Genomic DNA, 26,736 nt, shown 5'->3' on the forward strand with positions numbered 1-26,736 from the left:
GTTAAGGAAAGTAATATAATACCCCAAGGAGACTTCAAATATTAGTGCCTCCACCAAAGACCTGGCGCCTGGGGATTGATATGGCTTAGATTTGTGTCCCCACCCAAATCTCATGTCAAATTGGAGGAGGGCCCTGGTGGGAGGTGACTGGATTATGGGGGCAGATTTCTTCCTTACTGTTCTCATGACAGTGAGTTCTCACGAGATCTGATGATTTAGAAGTATATGGAACTTCCCCTTCTCTCTCTCTCTCTCTCTCTCTCTCTCTCTCTCTCTCTCTCTCTCTCTCTCCTGCCACCATGTAAAGAAAGTCTTTGCTTCCCCTTCACCTTCCACCATGACTGCAAGTTTCCTGAGGCCTCCAGTCATGCATCCCATGAGGCCTGCAGAAGTGTGAGTCCATTAAACGCTTTTCTTAATAAATCACCCAGTCTCGGGTAGTTCTTCACAGCAGTGTGAAAATGGACTAATATAGTAATGATTCCTGCCACAGTCTTCATTTATCTCGCCTGTTTAGCAAATATAACAGCCACATGGGTCTTGGAGAGTAACAGCAAGTGACGCAGATTTCGTGAGGTGTTGGTAACAATGGCAGGTGTAATTACACGTTTCCCTTTACTAGAATAAATCAGCTGGTATGCAACCAGTTAGTAGCTGTCAGTTTGAAAAATATTTTATTTCAGTGCATTCATAAAGAAGAAATTGCCTTCACATAGCAGCAACGGCAGTATCCCTTCAATGAGTTGCTTCATTGCCAAGGCCCAGGTATTCCTGTTATTCTGGCAGAATTCGCAATAGCACTTCTTTCACTCTCAGAAGTCTGGGTTCGGGTTATAAATTATACAATCACCTTATTCAGGACAATGCCAGTCTTCTGCATTGTCCTGCATGGCTCTGGAGGCCTAAGACCTCGAGAAGAGTCTGAATTGAATCATACTTAGAAACTGTAGGGACTCATCTAGCAAGTTCTAACAGGAGAATCACCGCACAAATCTCTAAAAGTTTGAGTTAGGTTATCCCCTACTCTGTTGGAAAATCTCCTTTTCAAAAGCAGCTATTGGCTTGCTATTAGGCTCTGGCAGAAACCAGTTCTTTCAAGTGTAGGTTCATGGGTGGACCTATACAGTACTCCAGCCCTGCAGCAAGTAGGCAGATCCTGTGCTGCAGCCTCACACAAAACCCAGTGATGAAGGGAGATCCTCCCAGTAAGCAAAGTGTGTGGCATGATCCACCATCCACTTTCTGTGGAAGAAGACATGGCCTGGGGTGCTGACTCATGGGTTGACCAGCTGGCCATGGGCTTGGAGAGGATAAGACTGGGAAATTGGTGTCAACGGGGTTGTATTAGGCTGTTCTTGCACTGCTACAAAGAATTATAAAGAAAAGAGGTTCAGGTGGCTCACGGTTCTGCAGGCTGCACAGGCATGGTACCAGCATCTGCTCAGCTTCTGGTGAGGCCTCATGAAGCTTCCAATCATGGCAGGAGGAGAAGGGGGAGCAGGTGCATCACATGACGAAAGCAGAGGAAGGAGGGTGTGGGGGGAGGTGCACCACATTTTTAAATGACCAGATTTCGTGTGAGCTCAGAGAGCTCACTTGTCACCCGGAGGATGGCTCAGGTTGCTCATGAGGGATCTGCCCCCACGATCCACACACCTCCCACCAGGTCCCACCTCCAACGCTGGGCATCACATTTCAATATGAGATTTGGCTGAGGACAAGTATCCAAACTCTATCAGGGGTCAAGGTGAGAAACACACATGTGAACCTGTCAGAACCTATGTCCACCACAAGACACCCACCGCAGGGAGGCATTTAAAAATTACACGAACAATCTGATATCCCATGAATGTCAACCAGCCCTTCCTCGGCTACCCTGAGGCTTGCTCAAAGGGCTCATGCACAGAGCAGCCGCAGCAGCAGGGATGGAAGCTATGCATGGGCTCAGCGGCCCAACCTTCTTCTGACCAGGGCTGATAACTCAACCGCCTACCTTTGCCAGAGATCAATGTGGAGCCATTTTTCAGGGTGACCAGATACCACCTGTTAGCAGGTTGAGTACATTGGGCCCTTCCATCATGAAGTAGACAGCACTGTATCTTCGCAGCCATAGACAATGTCCCAGGTGTGTATTTGCCTTCCCTGCTCACAGTACTTCTGCTGACACCAGCAAAGTCACCTCTAACCAAGGGGCATATTTTATGGCTACGGTCGCCTATCTGGTGATGCCAACAAACCATGCCTGCTTGTTCATGTCTCTGGGTTGTACTCTCCCAAACTGCCTCTGAGCTTGGCCACGACCAGCCGTGCCCGATGGAGCATTAGGAAACATGGTGCCGGCACTTGGTTAGAGTTTGCCCTTTGGGGTTCATCCCCCTGTTTGTAGAATGGGATATTCCTGGAATATTCTCTCCCAGACCCAGCAGTGGTGCTGTGAGAAGCCCAGTGGGCCACATAGAGAGGCCAGATGGAGGAAAACGCAAAGCCCTGGCTACCACCTCCCAGCTGACAACCAGCACCAAGGGGATAGTTGTGTTAGGAGCCTTTTTGGAAGTATCACATTTCAGCATGAGAGGTGGGTGCCCGGCCCCGGGTGGGATGCTCCACCTGATACCGCCTGGAGCAGACGCAAGTTTCCCCATCAAGCCCCACCCAAATGGATCATCTTGAGCACATGCGTGATTGGTGGTGTTTTCAGCCGGTCTAGGTATTAGGAGGTGTGCTAAGGAGAGACAGAAACCAAAACAGTGGTGGGTAGGAGGCTCTGGGGCCAAGGCGGGAGCGCTTCTACCAGAGAACACGGTCCTGCTTCTAAGGATTGGAAGCCAAAACCTCCACTGGCCATTTGCAACTCTTCATCCTCTGAACCAAGGGCCAGGGTAGGGGAAGTTGTACACTCACCAGAGGAAATAGAAGAAGTTTGCCTAGAACCCAGGGAATCCGATGGGAAACCTGGGACGTCCTTGCTAAATAGTCCCAGTCAAAGGGAAATTATGACAATTAAATCAAGACCACACCCGAGAACTCAGATTCTACCAGAATGGAGGTTGGAGTCATCCCACCAGGGAAATCACACCAGAGAGCCAGTATTGCAGGACGTGAAGCCCCTAACTGCGGCTGTGTCTGTGGAAGGATGTGAAGCCTGAAATACTGGCTCTGTGGCCCTTCACAAAAACTGTGCTGATGCCTGATCGACATCAATACGAGAGCCGACAGGCCGAAGGCCGGCGAGGTGCCCACAGAAGAAAAGGGCTAACACGGGCCGTAACGTCCCCCTGCAGGAAGCCCCAGAGTGGGGCAGACCTCGAGCCAAGCTCAAGCTCAGGTGCAGCCCGGGGCCAAGCCCATCAGCAGCGGACAGGGTTTACCAGCCAGAAAACCAACGCAGGGCTTCTCGGGGCTCCTGCAAACCGCTCTCACCTCAATAATCCTTGGAGCAGGATACGTCTGGTCTATCTGGATTGTTGATCATCCTTCTTTTTTAAGCTGCAATTCGTGGACTTGAGGGCCACAGCTGCTGTGCCGATGCACATTTCCGAGGTGAAAAAACGAAGCCTCCGAGCTCCGTGGGCTGCCCTGGGCCAGCCTGTGAGTGTCCGTCGGCCGCTCTGGGACTGAGCGCACTCTGCCATGGAGAAGGGGCTCTCAGGAAGCTGCGGCCGATGCTTTGGGGCCTCTCAGATCCAGACCTGGACACTGCTCCTCCCTTGCAGTGTGACTAAGTCCCAGCAAAGCCAAAGGCCGGAGACCTGAGCTGCCTGTGTCCGTGCGGCAGCCCACTCTTGGTGAAAGTGCAGGCACCTCCGGGACACCACCCTGTGCCCACGCGGTGAGCCCCCGCGGCGTCAATATCAGTGACAAGTGGTGCCACTAAAAACTAAAAGTTCAGGTTCCCACTCTCCCACCCCAAAGGCTTTCTCTCTCCTAAGATAAAATATAGCAATGAATGAGCAACATCAGACGAGAAGCAATTTTCAAAATACCTTTATCTTTTTCTCATTGGGTGGTCATTCCATCACACAGTTAACAGTCCACGTGCTGTGCCGTTTCCTCTGGGTAATTCTGCCAACCTCACATCTTCATGTATTGTAGTCAGTCCTCAGTTTCTTCGGCTTCTGTTATTGTCACTGTTACTAGATTTTTAGAAAAGAAGAATTGTTTTTCAAATGGACTATTCAGCAGTCCCGAAAATATTTCATCAGGGTCTTTGAACACATCTACATGGCGTCCGATTGGCAATGATTGACTCAAAAGCCAGTTTTGGGGGGTGGCCATAGCTGCCCTGGGTTTCTCAGTGCGTTCCAGGGAGAAGCATCTTTTTAAGGCAGCAAAACAGTTTTCCTCCCACAGTCACACTACACAGGAGGCTCCCTACACCAGGCCAACATCCGTCCTGCAGGAAAGCCTCATTCCACAGACACAGCCGCAGTTAGGGGCCAGGCATTCCAGATCTGGAATCAAGTGTGAGTCACCCTCTTACCCTGCCCCCTGATTTTCCTGATGGTCCCTATAAAACCACATCTACTTGGTAACAATGGAAAAGGCCAGGCCATTCACATTCCTGTACAAACATCTCTGAAGATAAGGCTTACCATTTGAGAGGTTTCTTTCCCTAATCTGCTAAGTTGCTGATCTAGGAAAAGCAACCAGCAACCTCCAAGGGACTTCAAAGCGGATAAACCAACATATGAGCAACTTTCCTTCCTGGAAACCGAGGCAGGCACAGAGTGATCGTCCACCTCTCCAACCATGACCGCCATGTGGTCAGGCTGCCACAGAGAGTAGCCGTGGCGGCCCTGCAGCCTCCCAGAGGGTCACTCAATCAAATGCGCAGGCTCTGCTGGACCTCATCCCTTTCCGAGAGCCTCCCCCACTAACACTGAGGGCCCCGCCAGAGGGTGAAATGACAGGGAGACAGAAGGGGACGGGAAAGGGGAGGACAACACTCAGAGAGGGAAACTCTCAGACAGCCACACCCACCCTGCAAACCTGAGCCTCCACAGTCGGGTAAATTAGAATTCTGCACAAGCTACAACACTGATCACTGAGACTGAACGGCCGGGGCAGGTGCTGAGCGCCTTTCAGGGGAAGGTATCCTGAGGGAACAGAGCTGTGCCCTCGACCCGAAGCTGAGGATCATTCCAGAAGCTTCTCACCATCATCCTCAGCCTCCTCACTCTTCACCTTGTCACCCTCACCAAGTGAGGGCCCAGCACCTAGAGGCGTCAGCCCTGGCTTGCTGCTGGATGAGGCCATCTCCACCTTTTCACTGGACTTCTGTGACAGCTTGGCATCCGTTAGGATGGCCCTCTCTCTCCTGATCTCCTGAACAACTCTGGTGGGAAGAAGGTTTTATCACAGTCAGAGAAGTTAAGAGGGGAAACTCTCCAGTCCCCCACCCGCCCATCCACACATCCCTCTGAAAACATTGGCTCATGATCACGCATATCTATTTTTCAAGGTAAATGCTTTGATGTAATAGTTCTCATTTTCGTTTCTTTTTTTTTTGGAGATGGTCAGGCCCTGTCACCCAGGCTGGAGTGCAGTGGCACAAACACAGCTCACTGCAGCCACCACCTCCTGGGCTCAAGCGATCCTCCCACCCAGCCTCCCAAAGTGCTGGGAGATTCTAAACAGGAGCCACCACATCCAGGCTTGTATTAGTTTCTTATGCAGGCTCCAAACAGATGACTGTCTGAGGCAGCTAGACTCCCAAAGACAGCTCCGGGCGGGGCGTGGGGGTGTGTACAGGTTACTGAGGCTTCATCTTCATAATGAACACATAAGACAGCATATAGCACCACTCATGGCAGGAAAACGGCTTTACTCGTTCCTGGACAGAGAGACTCAAATACTCAGGGGCTTGCGTGCAAGTCACAGAGCGGGCTCATGGCGAAGGTGCCTGGCTGGGGAGTGAGATGCTGGATTCCAGTCCTGCCCTCGGGACAGCCACGGGCTGCCTTGCTTCCCCGGGTCTGCATTTCCTCACCATTAAAATGAAAGAAAGTAGACTCATCTCTGAGACACCTCCAAACCCTGACACCCCGCAGCAAGGACAGAGGCCGAGGCCAAGAGGCGCAGGCAGCCCTGGCTTCCGGGGCTCTGAGACAAATGGGGGCCTTGGTTAGAGCCTCACTGCCCCATCCATCAGCCTTGCGGGCCCCTCAATGCTGCATCCATCATCCCGATCCAGGGACAGTAATGGCCCTTACGCCATCAGTGGCTGCAAGGGCTGAACAGGATGAGCAGAGCTCACTCAATGTGGGTTATGGTTTTCATCAACAAGCTCTCTGGGAAAATCGGTGGGGCCCTCCCTGCCTGCCCAGCAGAGCGCTGCTCCCAGTCACCGCCGCAGCACCAAGCCCGAAGGGGCCCAGGCAGGCAGGAGGCTGCGGCTGGGAGTGGTGAGTCCCTCCTCCCCACCCTCGAGGTGAAAGAACAAAGGGACCGACCTGTAGATGATGGTGATGATGAAGGCTGCGGCGATGATCACAATCAAGGCAGAGAACACTTGCCCGTAAACTGAAAAATGGATGGATTTGAAGTCATTTAGATCTAAGTAAATAGAAAAGGAAGGAGAAGAAAAGCTGGCCCCCGCCCCCGAGTCGGGTGCAGCCCTCCCGTGGCTGCTGCCTGTGGTCAGCCCTCCTCACCCACCCTCCCCAGCGTCTCCTGGAGACTCAGCTCCCTGGACACCTCCAAAGGCCCCCGCAAAGACATCTCAGCTCCTGGAGACATCTCCAAAGGCCCCCGCCGGTAGACGAGGGCTCCCTGTCAGAGGTAGCTCCAGGTGGTGGTCGGCACCACCCTGAGGACACCTTGTGACCTCCTTGATCCCTGGGGGTGTGTGGAGAGAAGGCGCTGGCTTCTCTGTTCCTGCTGTGCCCCCAGCTCCCTGGAAATGGTTCCTCAATACCCAGGCCCATTCCTCCCCAACGCTGAATACAAGGAAATGCTTACTGGATCGTAGAGAAATGGTCTTGACTGAGCATCTCTGTATTAAAAGGGACTCCTGCAGTCCCGAAGTTTCTCATGCCTTCTCCAACCCACCCTCAGCAGAAGTCAGAGCCTCCCAGGTGGCCCCGAGGGGCAGCCCAGGTGAGTGCACTCCCAGCCTCTCCCAGGCGGGGCTGGTGGGGAGGAGGAAGTACTCAGCCCCCTGGGGACTGCCCACCGCTCAGAGACAGTGCCCTGTCTGTGCAGGAGGCCTGCGGGGCGCAGCACTGGCCAGCGCTGAGCGCTGACATCTGGATCTCGGCCAGCTCACTGGTTCAGGACTGGACGTCCTCAAGTCCCGACTCCTCGCGGAGTCCCTGGTCAAATAACATCCTCACCTAGTGTTTGTTCTGCTGTGTTCCTCCATTCGATTGATGTAAGGAATTTTTTAATAAATTCAAGTAAAGTTCTTAAGTGCGTGGCAGGTCACAGAGACGCAGTAATCAGATGTGATTTCCCTGGACGGCGTGTCGGGTTCGCAGGGCTGCTGTAAGAAAGTATCATGTTCTGTGGGACTTCAAACAATAGAAACTGATCGTCTCACAGTTCTGGAGGCCAGAAGTCCAGGAACAGAGTGTCGGCAGCGCCGCGTTCTTTTCAAAGGCTCCTGGAAAGGGTCCTCCCTGGCCTCTTCCTAGCTCTGGGGTGGCTGGCAATCCAGGCGATCTGTTTGCAGATGCATCACAGCAGTCTCTGCCGCCGTTGTCACGTGTCTGTCTTTCCTCTGTGTTCCTCTGTCTCTGTGTCTCTTCTCGTTTGACGAAGGCACCGGTCATTTTGGTTGGAGGGCTCGTGCTACTCCATCATGATCTCATTTTACCTAATTACACCCACACAGACCCTTTTTCTAAATCAGGTCACAGTCACAGGTTCCAGGGATCTGAACTTCAACATATGCGTTGGGTGTATACAACCACTCCAAGAGAGGCTGCAGGTGCAGAGAAAGCGGCCACCCGGGCACATAAGCCAGCTTCCGGTGGGATCCGTGCTCCCTGGACTAATCACAGGGCCTCCAGCAATGGATGAGGCACCCAGGATTCTTTCCATGGGGACTGAAGTCAGAAATGAGAGGGGGTTAAAGCCAGCTTGTGGGTGTAACCCAGAGCCTCGATTTTTCTCCTACCAAGCTGACCTCGGCAAGGAACGGTGAAGTATACAATGGGCACTCCAGGAGAGTCCCTCAAGGAGAGGCTGAAGAAGGGAACGAGGCTTGGGGTTGTGCGCTCTCGGATAACAGGCGTGTACCAAGGAGCACACTGGTAAACTGTTTGTCAAAGGCTCTTCCAATCAGTTGGCTTATTTCTTTAAGCAAGGACTGTCCCGTGGAAACTTGCTTACCTGAGGAGGGAATGGTGGGGCAGACTCACCTCCAGATCTCCAGGGCCACCATAACCAGCTTCCAGGATGGCCTCCTGAGTTTCACCTCCCAGGATTTACACCCTAGATATAGATGTTCCCACATGGAACAGCACTGATCCTTAGAGCCAAAGGAGACCCCAGAGTCTTAACACCCAAGGCCACGAGAAAAAGACATTGCAGCTTCTGCCCTGTTCTCTCTTGGGCCACTTGCTCTGGGAAAGACTGCAGCCCTTATGGTGAGGAGAAGAGGCCTCCTATAACATCTGGCATCAGCTTCTCAGCAATGTGAGCTATCTGGGATGCCAAGCCTTCAGGTGACTGCAACCTCACTCAGCATCTTGACTGCAGTCTCATGAGACACCCAAGCCCAATCAACCCAACAAAGCCTCTAAGTTGCTTTAAGCCACTATGTTTTGGGGTAATTTGTCACACAGCAATAGAAGATGAATCTGAGAGGTAGCGGAGACCTTGCCCAGAGAGCCTGTGCTTGAATGCTGTTGAACAAACCAATCTATTGAATTGAAATGCACAAACAAAGTGAAAGGGTGAATTCAGAGCTTCCATGAGTCCGGCCGGGCGTGGTGGCTCACGCCTATAATCCCAGCACTTTGGGAGGCCGAGGTGGGCAGATCACGAGGTCAAGAGATCAAGACCATCCTGGCCAACATGATGAAATCCCATTTCTACTAAAAGTACAAAAATTAGCTGGGCGTGGTGGCATGCACCTGCAGTCCCAACTCCTTGGAAGGCTGAGGCAGGAGAATTGCTTGAACCAGGGAGGCGGAGGTTGCAGTGAACCGAGACCATGCCACTGCACTCCAGCCTGGTGCCTGGTGACAGAGTGAGACTGTCTCAAAAAAAAAAAAAAGAAAAGAAAAGAAAAAAAAAAAAGCTTCTGTGAGTCAAGAAGGTAACCCTGAAATTCTTGAACTCCAGGAAATGCTTCATTTCTTAGTATGACTTTGTGTCTTAGCTCATAGAATTAATTCAAAATGATACGAGTGAGAGACACACATAGGTGCCAGGTGCAGTGGCTCACATCTGTAATCCCAGCACTTTGGGAGGCTGAAGCCAGTGGATCACCTGAGGTCAGAAGTTCGAGACCAGCCTGGCCAAAATAGTGAAACTCCACCTCTACTAAAAATACAAAAATTGCCTGGGCATGGTGGCAAGCACCTGTAATCCCAGCTACTCAGGAGGCTGAGGCAGGAGAATCACTTGAACCCAGGAAGCAGAGGTTGTAATGAGCCAAGATTGTGTCACTGCACTCCAGGCTGGGTGAAAGAGGAAACTCCATCTCAAAAAAAAAAAAAAAAGAGAAAGCCACACAAACATACGTAGTCAGCGTCTTAGTATTCTACTGTCAGAATGTCTCCTCACATCTTCATACGTGCTCATGTTCTTCATCCTTGATGCCAAGCTCCTAAAGACAGAGACTCAACCTCAATGATGCTTTCTGTACATGTCTGTCTAGCAACACAGACCATATCTATGGCTTATCATAAACCACAAACTCTGGTTGATCTTTCAGAAATAGCAGCAATTGAAGAAAGGATCGTTTTCTTTAAGAAATATCTCGGTAAATTTTCCCCAAATATAGTTAAACAAAAGTTTTGAAATCATCTCAGCAAGTCCCATGAAGAAACTGAAGTCAGATACTTAGAAGAAATGACATGTTAAATAACATACCCTAAATCAAGACTGAAGAATGAAGGCAAGTCTTTCTCTTTGAATTCCCAATTCTTTCTGAAAGATCTAATGCTAATTCCCCAATTCATATTCTTAATAATACAGATTATGCCATACACAATGTGCACTTCAAAGCAGCCAATTTAAGCAGTTGGTGAAAGGTTTTCATAACATGGAATTATGTGCACAAAGAGCTCACACTACCCTGTCACTGAATACTACAACCTGCACAGCACAAAGGTTCGTTCGTCATTTTGAATGAGAAAGATGTCACAGAAATGAAAAGTAATGTGGGGGCACAGTGAGAGCCCCAAGGCAGGGCCCACTGCCCAGGCTCTTCCTGCAGACCCCACAGGTCTGGAAGAAGTCAGGAGCCAAGAAAAGCACAGCCATGCAACCCAGCTATTAAAGTTGGAATGATGGAAAGAGCTAATGGTTGCTTCTATGCAAAAATGATATACCCCCTTGCAAAGCAGTGAGCCTTCTCCACGTCAAAACCATTCTTAAAAGGTTGTATTCTCTTCTGGGTTCCTTGTAAAACCAGTCATGAAGCTGCTATAGAGAATAAGGCTCACTTTCAAAATGAATGACAGGCATGCGGCGACTGTTCTAACTTAAGCCATGTTTGACATACATACCAACACTTACAAACGGGCCAGCACCTGCACAGTACTCTGCATGGTGCTCTGATAAAAAGGTGCTCAGGGAATAGGAAAGGTGGCAAAAGCAGCAGCAGTAGCAGCTTGGATGTGAGTTCCCTTCCTAGCTGTGATCTTCCTAGAATGACATGTTTACACCACTTTACCTGGTTGGATCTGTTTCATTGGGATGTAAGGAAATTGGAATCATTAATCATTATATGGAGAAGATTGAAAAAATAAACATAGATATCTTTTAGATGCTAATGTTTGCTGCTTTTAGGAGCCTTAAATGGTAAACCTCTCAGAAAAATTAAGTTGTATAAGTACCTTGGAAACTGGAGTTCTGTAAGAAGTCCAACTCCATGACGGAAATGAATTGAGCGTGACTGTGAGCATCTGCTGCTCTCTGCATGTAAAATGTGAGCAGCAAACCCCAATTCCACAAAACAAAAACAAAATGATGACAAGTGCCAATGCAGCAAATCATGGCCAAGTCAGCACCCACTGCCATGAGCTCAGCCTCAGGAGTACTGGCATATGCCCCAGAGGACGAGCTGCTGGAACGAAGCCATGTAAGAGGTCGTTCAACACTGGAAGGCCTGGAACCCAAAACGATCTCTCAAGTAAGATTCTGGCTAAAGGACATGGGTTTTAGGATGAGATAGGTGAGACAGGTGAAGGATAATGGACTCCTTTGGGAAAAAGCACTACATCTTGTTGTAGCTCTCACTAATTGATTATGTACTGGGCTAGGGCTTCCACAAAGCCCATAATTAACTTTCATGGTGATATCAGCAAAAATGGTGGAGTGAAGCCCACGCACCCCACCCCCCGCCCCGCCAATTTCTTCCTTCATAAAAGCAATGAGAATACTGGCAAAATCATCAGAGGAAAGTTTTCTAGAAACACATAAATTAATCAAAATCTTGCAGAAATCTGTTTTGTTTTGAGGCAAACAACTGAATCTCAGTAAAAGAGCAAGCTTGTGGATCACCAGGTCAAGAGATCGAGACCATCCTGGTCAACATAGTGAAACCCCATCTCTACTTAAAAAAAAAACAAAAACACACAAAAAATTAGCTGGGCATGGTGGTGCGTGCCTGTAATCCCAGCTATTCAGGAGGTTGAGGCAGGAGAATTGCCTGAACCCAGTAGGCGGAGGTTGCGGTGAGCCGAGATCATGCAGCCTGGGTAACAAGAGCGAAACTCCCTCTCAAAAAAAAAAAAAAAAAAAAAAAAAGGTTTTTGTCTAGGCATTAGCTAACTAGTAACTACCCAAGATGAGTTTTTAGTGGTCGCACATCACAAAGAATAAAGACTATACTGAATTAGTTCAGGAAAGTCATCAAACAACCATAGCAACAAACAGCAGCAACAATAAAACCTGGGGAGGTGAAAGAACCTGATTCTCAGAGTTGCTATATTATCTTACCTAAAATGTCCAATTTTCAAGAAAGAAAAATGTTAAACATACAAAGAAATGAAGATGTATGGCCCTACACATAAAAAATGCCATTACTAGAAATCATCACTGAGGAAACACAGACATTGGACTTACTTGACAAAGACTTTAAATCAACCACTATATGCATAGTCAAAGAACTAAAAGAAATCATGTCTAAAAGCCTAAATAAAAGAATAATATTTCATTGATATGGTTTAGCTCTTTGACCCACCCAAATCTCATGTTGAATTGTAATCCACACATGTCAAGGGAGGGACCTGGTGGGAGATGATTGGCTCATGAGGGCAGTTGACTCCATCATGTTCTCATAATAGTGAGGGAGTTCTCATGAGATCCAGAGGTTTAAAGTGTTTGGCAGTTCCCTCCCCACAACCTTGCTGCCATGTAAGACATGCCCTGCTTTCCCCCCTTCACCTTCTGCCATGATTGTAAATTTCCTGAGGCCTCCCCAGCCATGCAGAACTCTGAGTCAAATAAACCTCTTTCCTTTATAAATTATCCAGTCTTCGGTAGTTCTTTATATCAGTATAAAAAAAATGACTAATACATTCATCAAATCGAAAATGTCAACAGAAATATAGACATCATTAAGAAAAAACTAAAAAGAAATTCTGGAGTTTAAAGTACAATAGCAGAAATGAAAAATTCACTAGAGATGCTCAACAGCAGATTTGAGCAGGCAAAAGAATCAGTAAACTTGAAGATAGGTCAATGAGATTATCCAATTTAAGTAACAGAAAGAAAATATAATCAAGAAAAATTAATACCGCCTTAGAGGTCTGTGGGATACCATAAAGTCTACCAAATGCACATAATGAAAGTCCAGAGGGAGAGAAGACAGATAAAAGAACAGAAAGAATATTTGAAGAAATAATGGTAAAAACTTCCTAAGTTTGGTTAACATTAATCTACACATCCAAGGAGCTCAGTGAACTCTGAGTAGGATAAACTTAGAGAGATCCACACCCAGATACCTGGCAAACTGCAAAAGACAAAGAGAGAATCTTGAAAGCAGCGTGAGAGAAGTGACATATTATATACAAAGGAGACTTAAGTTTTACAGAAGTTTCTCATCAGAAACCATGGGAGGCCAGAAGGCAATGACATAAAACATTCAAAGAGCTGACAGAAAGACTGTCAACTAGCAATTTTATATACAGCAACTCTATGCTTCAAAAATGAAGGGCAAATTTAGACATCCTAGGTAAACTAAGTCAGAATATTCCTCACTGGTAGACCTTCTTTATAAGAAATACCAAAGGGAGTCCTCTAGGATTAAATGAAAGAAGAGTAGACAGTAAGTCAAATCCACATGAAGTAACAAAGAGCAACATTAAGGTGCTCAACAGATGCAGAAAAGTAATCTGATAAAATCTAACACCCTTTCACAATAAAAACACTCAACAAAGCAGAAAGAGAATGGAGTGTTCTCAACTCATGTGTTTCCAAGTTGTTTCTTACATTTACTATTAATAGATCCATGGCATCCAGTAAAACCCACAGTTAACACTGTACGTAATGGTGAAGCACTGACAGCGTCTCTTTAAGATCAGGAACAAGATAAGGCTTCTGCTCTTTCTAATTCTTTTCATCATTGAACTGGAGGTTTTAGTCAGAAACTAGGCAAGAAAATGAGCTAGAAACCATTCACATCAGAAAAAAAGAAGTAAAACTATATTTTCAGATGCCATGATCTTGTATGCAAAAAAAAAAAAAAAAAAAAATCCTAAGGAATAAACTAGAAAACTAATAAAATGAGCAAGTTCAACAAGGTTGCCTGATGCAAAATCAGCATATAAAAATCAATTATATTTCTAGATGCTAGCAATAGACAATTTGAAAATGAAATTAAGAAAACAGTTCCATTTATAATAACATTAAAAAGGGTAAAATACTTTGCAATAAATTTAATTCAAAAAGCTCAAGTACGCTGAAAACTGTAAAACATTGAAACAAATTAAAGACCTAAAAAAATGGAAAGACATCTCCTGTTCATGGACCAGAACACTTAATATGTGTTAAGATGTCAGTACTCCCCAAACTATACACAGATTCAACACAACCCCAATCAAATTGCCAAAGGACCTCTTTTTTGCAGAAATTGACAAGCTAAATTTGATATGGAAATGTAAGGGACCCATAATAGCCAAAAAAATCTTGAAAAAGAACGAAGCTGAAGCATTCACACATTCTGATTTCAAAATTCACTGCAAAGCTACATTAATAAAAACTGTGGTACTGGCTAAGGACAGACATATAGATGAACAGAATAGAATTGAGAATCTAGAATTAAACTCTCCCTTTTATGGGCAAATGATTCTCTACAAGGGTATCAGTTTAATGGGAAAAGAAGAATCTTTTCAACAAATGATGTTGGGACAACTGGATATCCACACACAAAATAACGAAGTTGGAAACCTTCCTTGCACCAGACACAAAAGTTAACTCAAAAAGGATCAAAAGACCTAAATGTAAGAGTTATAACTATAAAACTCTTAGAAGATACTACAGGTATAAATCTTTGCAACCTTGGATTAGGCAATGGTTTCTTAGATGTGACACCAATGCACAAGCAACCGAAGGAAAATTTGATAAAATGGACACCATCAAAATTAAAAATATTAGTGCTTCAAAGGACACTATCAAAAAAGAAGAAAAGACATGTAAGAGAATAGAAAGTATTTGCAGGTCATATCTCTAATAAGAGCTTAATATCCAGAATATACAATGAGCTCATACAACTCCATAACGAAAAGACAATTAACCCAATTTAAAATCAGGCAAAGGACTTGAATATACTTTTCTTCCAGAAGATATCCAAATAGCAAAAAAAAAAAAAAAAAAAAAGGAAAAAAAAGCAACAATGGTGAACATTATTCATTAGAATAATATAAATCAAAACCACAATGAGATACAACTTCACACCCAATACAATGGCCATAAATAAAAGGACAACAGGTGTTGGTGAGGATGTGGAGAAATTGGAACTCTCATACGTTGCTGAGGGGACTGTCAGACGGTATAGCCACCCTGCAAAACAGTTGGGAAGTTCCTTAAAAGTTTAAGCATAGAGTCAATATATGATCCAGCAATTCCATTCCTAGGAATATACTCAAGAGAAACACAAACATGTTTGCACAAATACCTATATGCAAATGTTCAGGGCAGCATCATTCATAACAGCCAAAAAGTGGAAACAACCCAAATGTCTATAAACTGACAGGTGGCTAAACAAAATGAGGTACATTATCCAGAGAAAGTTATTCAACGGTAAAGAGAAAAGAAGTACTGATACAACATGGGCGAGCCTTGAGAACTATGCAAGTGAAAGAACCACAAGCCATGTGGTTCCATTTACATGAAATGTCGATAATAAGGAAATCCATAGAGAGATTAGTGGCTGCCAGGGGCCAGAGCGAGGGAAGGATAGGACATGACTGCTAATGGGTGTGAGGTTTCTTTCTGGGGTGGTGCAAATGTTCTGGAATGGGTGGTGATGACTAACAATGTGAATACATTAAAAGCCACTGAACTGTATACTTCAAAAGGATGAATTTTATGGTATAGTATCTTGATAAAAATAATAACTGAAGCCACTTCCAACTGATTTTATCTGTAATCAGAGGAAGGCATGGGATCCCAGAAATCCCAGGAGCCCCTGGAAGTGGAGGCTGGGGCAGCAAGGAGTCTGATTCCAAGTCTCTGAAGCCAGAATCTGCAGGAGCCACTGTCATCAGAAAACCTTCCCAACTATTGGTGGTATCCATTGTGACCTCTCGTTTGCCTCTGAGAAGCCAAACTTCATCTTCTTCTGATGAGGTGCCAAATCTTCACGCTAAGCAGGACAGACGCCCTCCCTGCAGCAAGCCAGAATCCCATCAGCGCTTTGTTTCTTGACTGCTTTTGTGCCTGGAATATCCCTTTCATCTCACAGGAGCTGGCTTAGGGCTTTACGTCCCCACATAATCAAACGGTCTAGCCTGAAAATGTGTTTAAAACTTGTTTTTCTTTTTCCGGTCTTCTCCTAGTCTTATGATGCAGAAAGCTTACTGCAGAAAACTTGTTCTCCTTAGTCTTAACATCCAGCCTTGGAGGTCTGATGTAGAGGCTCACGTCTATAATCCCAGCACTTTCGGAGGCCAAGGAGGGTGAATCATGAGGTCAAGAGATCGAGGCCATCCTGGCCAACATGGTGAAACCCCATCTCTACCAACAAAATACAAAAAGCAGGGCGTGGTGGCACGTGCCTGTAGTCCCAGCTACTCGGGAGGCTGGGGCAGGAGAATCACTTGAACCACGGTGGCGGAGGTTGCAGTGAGCCAAGATTGGACCACTGCACTATAGTCTGGTGACAGAGCAAGACTCTGTCTCAAAAAAGAAAAGAAAAGAAATATATATATATATATATATATATATATATATATATATATATAGCCTTGAAATGCACTTTCTTTGCAACACCACGGTCTCCCTTTCTCACCACACACCCCCTAGCCCATGCACGTTTATCTGTGTGCTGGCATTTAATTATGGGCTTACTTAGAAGTTCTAGGGGCTCATCCTGAGACCAAGCATGGAGACCGAGCTGCACACTGCCAGAGGTCAGCTGGAGGCGGTGAGTCTGCGACCAGCCACAGAGATGGCACCAGCCCACACTCCAGGCAGGCCACAACTAGAGACAGCCACCGGAGCAAGAGCCTCAGCCCTCAGAGTGGGTGGGCTGTGGCATGAGACAACCTCCAGGACGAGACCCTCAGACCTCATAGCAGAGCCCCTCGCACGTGCCTCCCATTCTAAGTTCCCGGTTTGAAGCCTCTCTCCCCAGCCTGCAGTTGGAAGCACAAGTCAGCACCTCCCCGCCACTCACTTTGGAAATAAAGTCACTTTCCCTCCGCTTGTTGCTGGCTTTGCAAGCGGTGAGTGGCTGAGCTCACGCCGGTCACACCAGCAGGCCACTGCTCAGTCATCTCCACCAGTCACGCTTTCCCATCGGTCACTGTCTCTGACTTTCTAAGCCCTACTAGGTGCAGGGAATGAAGACCTGGCGCCTGGGCTCTGAGGCCTGAGCCTGGCGGGAAACGCAGGAGAAAGGAGTAAAGGAGGAAGAAACGACCCCGAGGGGCACAAAGCCAGGTGCCGCTCCTCACCCTGGGGAGCTGAGGGCAGAGAAGGCGGGCGGAGGGTTTGGAAGTCGGCTCTAAGGAAGCCTGGAGCTGTGAGAGCGCATCACCACCAGCGCCTCTACCCGTACGGGCCGCTCTGTTCCCTCCTGAGGGCTGCTGTGCTCCTGTCCCCCTCCCCCCACAGTGCAAAGAGCCCCTTCACCCTCATTTCCAGAAGGGCCCTCACAGGACAAGGAAATGCATGAAGCCTCCCGGGGAGCAGGATGAGGGCTTGGAAATTCGAAGATCTCCACCACACAGAAGGCCAGTGCCCCGCAGAAGTGGGACCCCAATGCCCTTCAATTCCCGTCACGCGCACAGCATCCTAGTTTCTCACCTCCCTCCCCCTTCCCTTTGAATACATTTGACACCTAGACGTGAGCTCTGAAGGGCACGCCTCCCTCCGGAAGCCTTCATGGGGATGGGGAGTGGCAACACCTCTAGCCCCGCATGCCACCCACCGGGTGCCCGTTGTCCTCACTTCACCCCCATGCTGTCTGAGGGGCTGGAGGGGCTGCCGGCAGATCCTCATGTCTTCTCTGGCTTCTCGTGCAACATCGAAGCAGCACACGTGTCCCCAGTCAGGACCAAGCGTCTCTGCTGTCCTCACGGTGCCAGTAGTGGACAAGGTGCGCTCCACCTGATGGGCTCACCACACAGCCGGCCACCGGCCCGGGCCCTGCCTGCACCACAGGTTTCTGCAGCGCTATTTCCTCAAATCCAGCCTTTGCAACCACCCAGAATGGCCAGATTCCTCCATGAATCTGGAGGATTCAGATTCCTCTATCAGTCCCCAGGCATGCCCTGCCCAGCCCTTGTAGGAATGAAACCCCTCTGGTAGCTTACATCACATTCACAGGCCCTCCAGCTCAAGTCCCACTCAGGGTCTACTGCCCCCCCAAAACAGAAAGGAGAGTGTGGCCAGAGAACAACACAAAGGCATTTCCAGCAAACAGAGACCCTGGGAAAGGGAGATGGGAGGGCGGTGGTCGGCATGGACACTGGCTGCCTCGGCTTCTGCCTCGAGGTGGCCGGGGCAGCTACTCACTGGGAACCACTTTCTCGTAGCAGACGCCTCTGTAGAAGCAGCACCCGAGCTCCTTGCACCGGTCCCTGGAGACGTTGTAGTCACAAATGTCATACAGAGGAATGTCACACACTGCAAAAGCACAGACACATACAAGTGTCACCCCAGAAACACAGCCGCTCTGCTCTCCGCTGAAGAACCTGGCAACTGGTGGGGGAAGCCGATGCGGGCTTGTGTTGTGGTTTTGTTATTTTCTAAATTATGCATCATGCAAATCTTTATTTGAAACTAAGACCCAGAGTGAATTAAATTTCTGAGCAAAATAATGTCAAGTTAATTACACAGAACAATGCAGGGCCCGCTAAGGATCAGGAGACAATACATCTCTGCATGGCAGCGACAGAGCCCACAGAAGGCAGCGGGCGCACACAGTGCGGACTTGGGAGTTCGGGAGGGAACATGTGATTAATTCACACTTCGGCATACAGGAGTCAGAATTAGCAGCATGGGTTGAGGATTATTTCAGAATTTTAAAACTTGCATCAAAAGGACAGAAAGTTTGATGCCAGCTTTGACCCAAAGGGAGAGGCAGGGAAGACCATGAGCGTGTGGCGGGCTGCGGGAGGCGGGAGGAGGCGAGCGGGCAGCTCCTGGCAGACGACCCTGCCGTGGACTTTGGCAGCCTCACACCTGCTCAGCCTTGAGGGATGTGGCTCCCCCCATTAGGCATGGGCCACCGGGGGACTGGGCTGGCTGCTGCAGGAGATTCCTGCAGATGAAGGCCCAGGGTGCCGCAGTCCCACAAAGTCGAACTTTGAATCGCTCGGTGAACCGCTTTGCTGTGTGAACCGCAGTCCCACAAAGCCAAGCTCTGTGCCCCTGGCCACAGCTTTGCGCAAGCTACTGGAGGTCTTCCCCGGCCCCTCTGTAAGTTGTTCCACGGGGCCAGGGCCCGGGAGGGGAGCTGCCTGGCCTTCTGACCCTTGAGGAACCCCATTTGTGTTCCTTGGGGTTGCTTTCGTCTTTCGTATTAAAGGGTTGCCTGTGGAACCTGCCATTCCTAATCCTCTTCCCCAGACACCCCCACTTCAGGTTTGCAGATGCCACGGCTGCAGCCCCACCCTCTGCCAGATGCATTCTGTACCCGGGAGCCTTGCCAAGGTGATGCCCTACCTGCCACAGCAGAGTGCCCAGGGCAGGCTGAAGTCACCGCTGCCGCCACCCTCTCCTCCCTCAGCTGCACGGGGTGGCTGTGTGTGAGCTGACCTCCCACGTGGGGAGCGGCTGGGGGAGCCGGGAAGAAGCCGCCAGCAGCAGGCAGGTCCTGCACAGCCGGGCTCAGAGGGGCCTGCGATGGTGGCCAGTCACAAGCTGTGGCTGGACAGGCAGTCCCCTACGCTCCACGCAGCAGCCCATGTGTCTACAGCAGGTGACTAGGAGGGCTTTGCTCCCCGGGCGTCCAGGCACCATGGCCTTTTTCCTGGAGTGCAATCCCAGGGTGGACACAGCGCCACAGTTTCACAGACACTACCCACAGGCAGCTCCCGGAGAATTCAGAGTCCACCACTGCCTCCGCTTTCCAATGCGGATGATGACAGCAGCACAGCGAACACCCGCCGGTACCTGGCTGGTGATGCCCGCAGGCTCCTTCACCCCATCGGACACCTGCCAGCGCCCAGCTCAGGATAATGCAGGTGCCTCCACCCCATCAGACGCCCCCCAGTGCCCGGCTCTTGATGACTGCAGGCTCTTCCGCCCATCTGGGAAGAGTCAAATGAAACTCAAGATCCCACGAGCTTGGACACAGCAGGGCTGGGACCCACAGTGACCTCTGGCTTCAGGGTCCTGCTCTGTCCGTGGTGCCAGGCGCCCTCCCCACCATCCCCAGATGCGGGAGGAGAAACCCCAGTGGCGCAGAGGCAGCAGCTCACAAAGCCAAGAGAACAAAGGTTTCCGGAGACTTGCTCCAGTGACAGCGGATGTTTAATTTCAGCAAAGAGCCTGGGCAGGAAATACGCCACTGAAGCAGGTATCATTTTCATTCATACCGTGATCCTCTTCAACATCACTGCACACACATGCATGCCTTACTGCTCCTTGTGATGGCTTTAACATTTTAAAACAGTAGCTGCTTTCCTGCCTCCCGCCTCTTCCCACATCCCATTTTCCTTCCCACCACAACCACCGTCCTCCTCCCGAACCTCCACGCCGCCGCCATGCATTTTTCAATCCACTGGACCCTGAAAAGTCTCTCAAACATTTCCATTCCTAGCCTCACATCCACCCTCCTCCACAACCTGTAACAGGCTTTGAGATTGGAGTAAGGTGAGCTTTCTGGGCAGGGACAGGTCACAGCTGCCCACCGAGGGGGCCAAGGTGGGCTTCCCACATGGTGGGGGTCGGCAGGGGGTCACACAGCCGCCAAGGGGGCCAAGGTGGGCTTCCCACATGGTGGGGGTCGGCAGGGCTGACGCAGCTCCCTGCTCCCTCTAGAACATCACGGGCAGCTTGCCCCATGCACAGGCTCCGGATGCCCAGCATGCCCTCCACACCCCCCGCACCACAGCCAGGGCAGCCCGAGTGTGGGGCTCACCACCTGGCTCTCTCGTGTGCTCCCCCAGAATCGCAAAAGCGTGGCTGGGAAGGAGAGAAGGAGCCATTGGCTGGGCCAGGCTATGGGAGGGGACGCGCTGCCTCAGGATGGCGGGGCAACCACGTTCCTCCTGATCTGCTGAAACGAGGCTGGGACGAAGTCTGTCCATCTAAAATGAGCTGAGTGCCTCCTGGAAGGAGCCAGGTGAGGTGGGGCCCGTGGACTGAGGCTTCTGAGCTGGTCCCATGAGTCTGTGGCATCACCTCGTCTGCAGAGGGCAAGCCCAGGGACGCTGCCGCTCCCTGGGGACAGTGGGCCTCCCATCACTCCTCAATCATCCCACATCCCCCAGCCTGCCACACCTGGGGCTCCTAACACACCCATGCCCGCCTGGTGGCAAATGTCTGACTGTTTGACAGTCTCTTCACTGCACATTTCACTGCTTCTGCAGCAGGAGAGGAAGGTTCAGGAGGGGGATGGTGCCAGAGAGGCGCAGATCTGAGGCCAGGGCTCTCCGAGCCAGGCAGGGAGGCATCACCATTTTAAGCGGGGCTGACCATTCTGTGGTGTTTCTCCTGCCTGTGCTCTGTCCTCCCCCGGCCCCTCTGTGAAATGCAGACTTGCAGGAATTCTTCCCAGGAGAGGAGCCAAGCCCAGAGACTCTTGCAGGAGCAGCACTGGGTCCTCCATCTGAAGACCCATCCAAGTCCCTCTGCCACCTCGTTTGCCCCCATGATGAGGCAGTCCGTTGGTTAGCAGGGGACAGGCCGTGGTCACCTCCTGGAGAAGCAGGGGCAGACAGCGCCATGACCTCACAGCACCGTGGAGGCTCACAGCACTCCTGAGGCTTAGCCTCGCTGTTGGGAGCTGCTCCCCCAGAAAGGCAGGCATCAGGCTGGCCTCCAGGGGACACCTCCAAGCCACATTGCCCCACAGCCCCCAAGAATGTCCCAGCTCAGGGTTCCTGGCAGCGCAGCTATGGACAGCCAGACCCGACCACAGGGAGCTTTCCGAAGACAAGCCAGGCGGGAAGAGAAGACAAGCTGCTGAGTACAACGGCAACAGGAAATGCGGAGAGGCTCTCGGGAGACGTGCCGGGGATCACGGCTGCCACTAGCACCCCAGAGACCATCAGCGGGCCTGGCCCGCACACCCCTTTCTATCTGTGAGCTGTGACACCACCTGGAATTCGGCTGAATGTGTCTTTACAGCAGATGTCATAAGTAAAAATCTCTGAAACTGGAGACCCATTCTCTTGACACTGAGCTTGAAGCTGCATATCGAGTTATCTTAGGACAGAAGACGCCAGTTCTCCCAGCGTTTGAGCAGCAGAACAAGGAAGGAGAGATGAGGCAGCCGGGCAGGGATCACAGCGGGGGCCGGGAGCTGGCAGGTGTGTGCAGAGGGTCGTGCGTGTGGTTATTCCCGCCTGGCACAGGTGCGAATGTGGATGGGGGTCTGGGGCGTGCAGGGCCACGGATCCCCAAGATTCAGACACAGAGACCCCTGAGACACGTCCATGGACCCCAGAGCCTGTGGGGAGAGCGCAGAGGCCAGTGGCTTCAAGTCCCCACTCTTTCATACAAGCCACTCAGAGGAGAACACACACTGGTGTGGAAAGAGTGTGGAAACACTTTTTCAGAAACTATTTTATTTAGGGAAGGAGCTGACATCTGTCTTTAGGCAGCAGCGGAGGCTGCAGCACCCCAGTACAGGCACGGCCTCCGGCCGGGGCTGAGCGTCCCGCACACGGCTTTTCCCCAGGGGCTGCCTGGCATCCTCCCGTCCTCATTTCTGCTCCCGAAACCCCAGGTCGCCCGCTGCCCTGGGCCATGTGAACCTGGCACCCCGGGAGCCGGCCTCAGGCCACCACCTGCTAGGGGGCTGCCTGGAGGCCCAGCTGCCTCCTCTGCCGGCGAGCGAGTGTGGACATGGGGAAGCCCAGCAGGGCTGTGTGGAAGGGAATGTGGGCAGGACTCGCAGCACATGGGGAGGGGCTGCAGAGCAGGCGGGCCTGGAGGGCAGAGTCTACCCCACACGGGCCACGGAGCCTCTTCTGCATCTGGAAGGTGGTGCGGAGAAGGACGGGAGGAATTGGCTTCTTCCTGGGCTCAGACCCAGGGTTGGGCGGCAGAGAGGGCCTGAGCTGCAGGAGCCTCAGGGCCAGCCACTGCAGTTCAAGGTGCCAGCTCCCCACCTGCCCACTGGGGCCACCAGTGGTACAGACACCTGAGCCAGCTTCAAGCCGGGACAATGCGGGTCTTGTCATTCATTTCGCAGCCTCCCTATGCCCCTAAAGGAACAGAATCGCTCACAGAACAGCCACGCCAACGTCCGCCAAGGATGACAAAGACCACGTCGACTCCCCGCATTCGTCCCCCAGCCCATGAGGACAGGCCACGCGGGAGCACACGGGGCATCGCCTGCAGAGGCCAGGAGCCGGGGGCTGGGCATGGCCACGGCAAGGTGAGAGGACTCCAGCCCGGGGGCAGCTTGGGCAGTGTCCTGGGTGACCTGGCACACCTGAGATGACCCGCATCAGTCCCACGCACCCTAAGAAGGGGCGCCAGCCTCCAGCAGCCCCCAGTGGCCCCTCCGACAGGAGTGGCCAGGCCCAGTAGCAGCAGCTTGTACCCATAACAGCTGCCATGCTTGCGGCCCTGAAGCACAGACCAGGAGGGTGGCCCCCAAGGGCTGGAGAAGGGAAGGCTCTCTCCCCATGGGCTTGCCCTGGCTACAGGGCCATCTTGCCAGGAGATGGGAGAGGCCATCCCAGCCAGCCACGAGAGCACCCGCTCCCTTGGGGTCCAGGTAGAGGCCTCCCGCTCCGCCTGGGGTGCGTCTGGGTCAGGAACTGCAAAGACTCTGCTTAGGTCCAAAGAGGCAGCTGCCCCTCTGGTGTGACGAAGCCTGGTGGCAGGCTGGCAGATGCCACACACTCCTGGCACCTGGGCCACCCTCTCCTGCTGTGAGAGCTGCAGGGCCGGGTGCGGCTGTGGGCAGGTGTTGGTGGCTGCCAGCAGCCCCGGCGGCCTGGAAAGTGCTCCCGAGTCTACCTTCCCAGCAAAGGAAACGACCCAAAACCACCTCGTTCATTTTCTTTTTCTTCCATTTTCTGGGTTTTTGTTTGTTTGTTTTTGAGATGGAGTCTCACTCTGTCACCCAGGCTGGAGTACAGTGGCACAATCTCAGCTCATTACCAGATTTGCCTCCTGGGTTCAAGTGATTCTCCTGCTTCAGCCTCCGGAGTAGCTGGGATTACAGGTGCCCACCACCACAACCAGCTAATTTTTGTACTTTAGCAGAGACAAGGTTTTGCCACATTGGCCAGGCTGATCTCAAACTCCTGACCTCAAGTGATTCACCCACCTCGACTTCTCAAAGTGCTGGGATTAGAGGCACGAGCCAACATACCCGGCGAATTTTCTTGTTTTTCTTTCTTTTTTTGTTATTATAAAAGCAGTGCATAAATACAAGCTCAATTAAGAAAAAAAAAAAAAACAACCGTTCAAGTAGCAGGTAAACCTGAGTCGTGGAAGGTGGCATCTCCTGCCTCTCCCAGGGAGGCGAGACCTTCCAGAATCTTCCTTTTCCTGGCTCTAAGTTACTGCCATCCCCCATCTGTGTACACTAACAGCTGATGTTCGAGAAAGCCACACCCCACATAGCTCCTTCCACTCCAGTGGCGAGGGTCAGTGTCAGGGTTGGTTGCCCAGGTGGGGAAAAGGAGCTTCTTCATTGCTGAGAAACATTTTTCCCTAAAAAGTCTCTCTTGCAATAAACATTATGAAGCAGTTGAAGCGGCTCTTCGGCGCCTCATGGACAAAATGCCTTTGACCCGTTAACCCCTCGAAACAGTTAAACGTAGCTCTTCATCGAGGAAAGCTCCGGTTCAAGCGGATTTTGTAATAACATTTGCAACAATGAAGACTTCACAGTGTTTTCCCAGGTTATTTTCTGAACACACATTTCTCTGCCTCGCCCTCCTAGCCAGGCCTGGGACCGGGAGCCCCTGCCTGCCCCTCGGGCTGAAGCGGCTCCTCCCCGCGTCCCCGCCCGGGTGGCTTCCCTCCATACCTGCGAATTGCTTCAGGAGGTGCGGTGAGGACTTCTTGACTTCCGGCACATATTTCATTGTCGCTGCTGACAGACAGATGCGGGGGCCGAGCAGACCTGGAAAACAGCAGCGGTCAGCAGCCCCCAGGACGTCACCCGGGCGGTGGACGGGTCATACCAGGAGGGAGTGCTCAGCAACTCACCTGCGCCTCACGTCCCAGGCGGGTCCCCTCAGCCACCTGTGCCTTTCCAAGTGGAAAACGCCTTTAGGTAAAACAACAAACTGGCCACCCCTCCGTCCACTCACTGTGGCCTGTGGGCCCAGGCTGGGCACACCCTACTCCCCCGCTGTGACATCACACAGCCCCATGAGGTCACCTGGGTGTCACACAGGACTTAGGAGCCATGTGCGTGTCCACCTCAATGCTGGCTGCATCAAGGATGAAGGCCACTCAGACGGACAGATGCAGGGAGGGAGTTCCAGGTGCAAGACGCTGCTGGGGACACCACGGGCGGGGTCACCCCTGCCCCTTGCCCACCAAGCCCAGCTGTGGGCACAGGTGCCTGAGTCCTCCCTGGGACACCCCTCTCTGCCAGCCAACACTGGGTGCAGCAGGGAACAAAACCAAGTCCCTTCCTCCCTGGGGAGGGGGCAGCATGGCGCAGCTGCCTTGGACCAGACCTGGGCTGTGGGGAGAAAGGAAGCTCGGGGCATGCACCAGGGTGGGTCAGGGCAGGGGATGCCCCTTGCCACGGGGTGGGAGGGGGCGGCCGCCTCCAGGGAGGAAGGTGCGTCTGGGGCTGACGAGGGAGCACTCAGAGGTCCTGGAGAGAGGCTGGTGTGGTGACTTGAGAGACACAAGAAGCTGAGATACCGAGGGACAGCAGGTCACAGAACTGCGTGGCTCATGGTGAGGATGGTGGGTTTCATTCTGAGCAAAGCAGGGAGCCGGGAGCGGATTTTGTGCAGAGAAATGGGATGATTTTCCCAGCCTCAGTCCGCTGCGCTGGCAATGGCTCTCGGGAGGTGAGCGAGCAGGAAGGACGGGAAGGACCGGAGGCGCGGAGGAGGAAGGACCGCAGCTGCCGGAGGGGCCGGCTGCCTTTTATCGCTGGAGTTGAAGGAGTGGGCCGGGCACAGTGGTGCCCTGTAATCCCAGAACTGGCCAAGGCGGGAGGATTGCTTGAGACTGGGAGGTCAGGGTTGTGGTGAGCTGTGACTGCACCACCGCACCCCAGCCTGGGCAGCAGAGGGAGACCCAGTACCCATCACCCAATCAATCAGTAAGAGTGGCAGACAGCTTGGATGTGGAGAGCAAAAGGAACAGTCGACGGTGAGCCAAGGACGCTGCGGGGGCTGGAGGCCGGTGCTGTGGGGGTCAGGCAGGCAGGCATCCAGGGGACACACCCAGGAGGTGGTGCAGGCTCAGGGCTCTGCAGGCGAGGACACCAGCAGCTGGTAGTGAAAGCCACCAGCACGTGCTTGAGCACCCCAGGGAGCCCCAGTCAGAGAAGGAGCCCAGGGCCAGTGACAGGAGCAGGAGACGACTGGAGTCCAGTGGCCGTGGTGCCACAGAGGCCAGAGGGGCCATGTGGAGCAGTGGGCACGGTGTGGATGTGGGGGCAGTGGGCTCAGTGTGGGGGCAGTGGGCACTGCGTGGCGGCAGTGGGCACCACATGGGGGCTGCCCAGGTGAGCCTGAAAAAACGGAGGAGCTTTGAGGAGCGAAGTGGAGGTGGGGCCGGTGC

The 26,736-nt window shown here is 51.5% G+C and overlaps 1 protein-coding gene across 1 annotated transcript; it reads right to left on the reverse strand.

The window, feature by feature from the left end:
- Nucleotides 1–3,974: 3,974 nt before the first annotated feature.
- TEX29 (testis expressed 29) lies at nucleotides 3,975–25,098 on the reverse strand. Its single transcript, XM_003928257.4, has 5 exons — nucleotides 25,010–25,098; nucleotides 18,361–18,471; nucleotides 6,453–6,522; nucleotides 5,157–5,335; nucleotides 3,975–4,133 (listed from the first exon to the last, which is right to left on the reverse strand). Exons 1-5 carry the CDS (start codon nucleotides 25,065–25,067, stop codon nucleotides 4,093–4,095), a joined length of 459 nt encoding a protein of 152 aa, XP_003928306.2. The 5' UTR covers nucleotides 25,068–25,098; the 3' UTR covers nucleotides 3,975–4,092.
- Nucleotides 25,099–26,736: the final 1,638 nt, after the last annotated feature.

This window comes from Saimiri boliviensis, chromosome 16 (genome assembly GCF_048565385.1).
Source record: "Saimiri boliviensis isolate mSaiBol1 chromosome 16, mSaiBol1.pri, whole genome shotgun sequence".
Taxonomy (NCBI): domain Eukaryota; kingdom Metazoa; phylum Chordata; class Mammalia; order Primates; family Cebidae; genus Saimiri; species Saimiri boliviensis.

Bases quoted from the DNA above. Each gene is read 5' to 3' on its own strand.
- TEX29 (XM_003928257.4), bottom strand. From the start codon at position 25,067: ATGAAATATGTGCCGGAAGTCAAGAAGTCCTCACCGCACCTCCTGAAG. The intron at 18,472-25,009 runs GTATGGAGGGAA...GTGCTTTTGCAG, and splicing joins CCTCCTGAAGCAATTCGCAG to TGTGTGACATTCCTCTGTAT. The intron at 4,134-5,156 runs GTGAGAAGCTTC...CTAAAAATCTAG, and splicing joins TGAGGAGGCTGAGGATGATG to TAACAGTGACAATAACAGAA.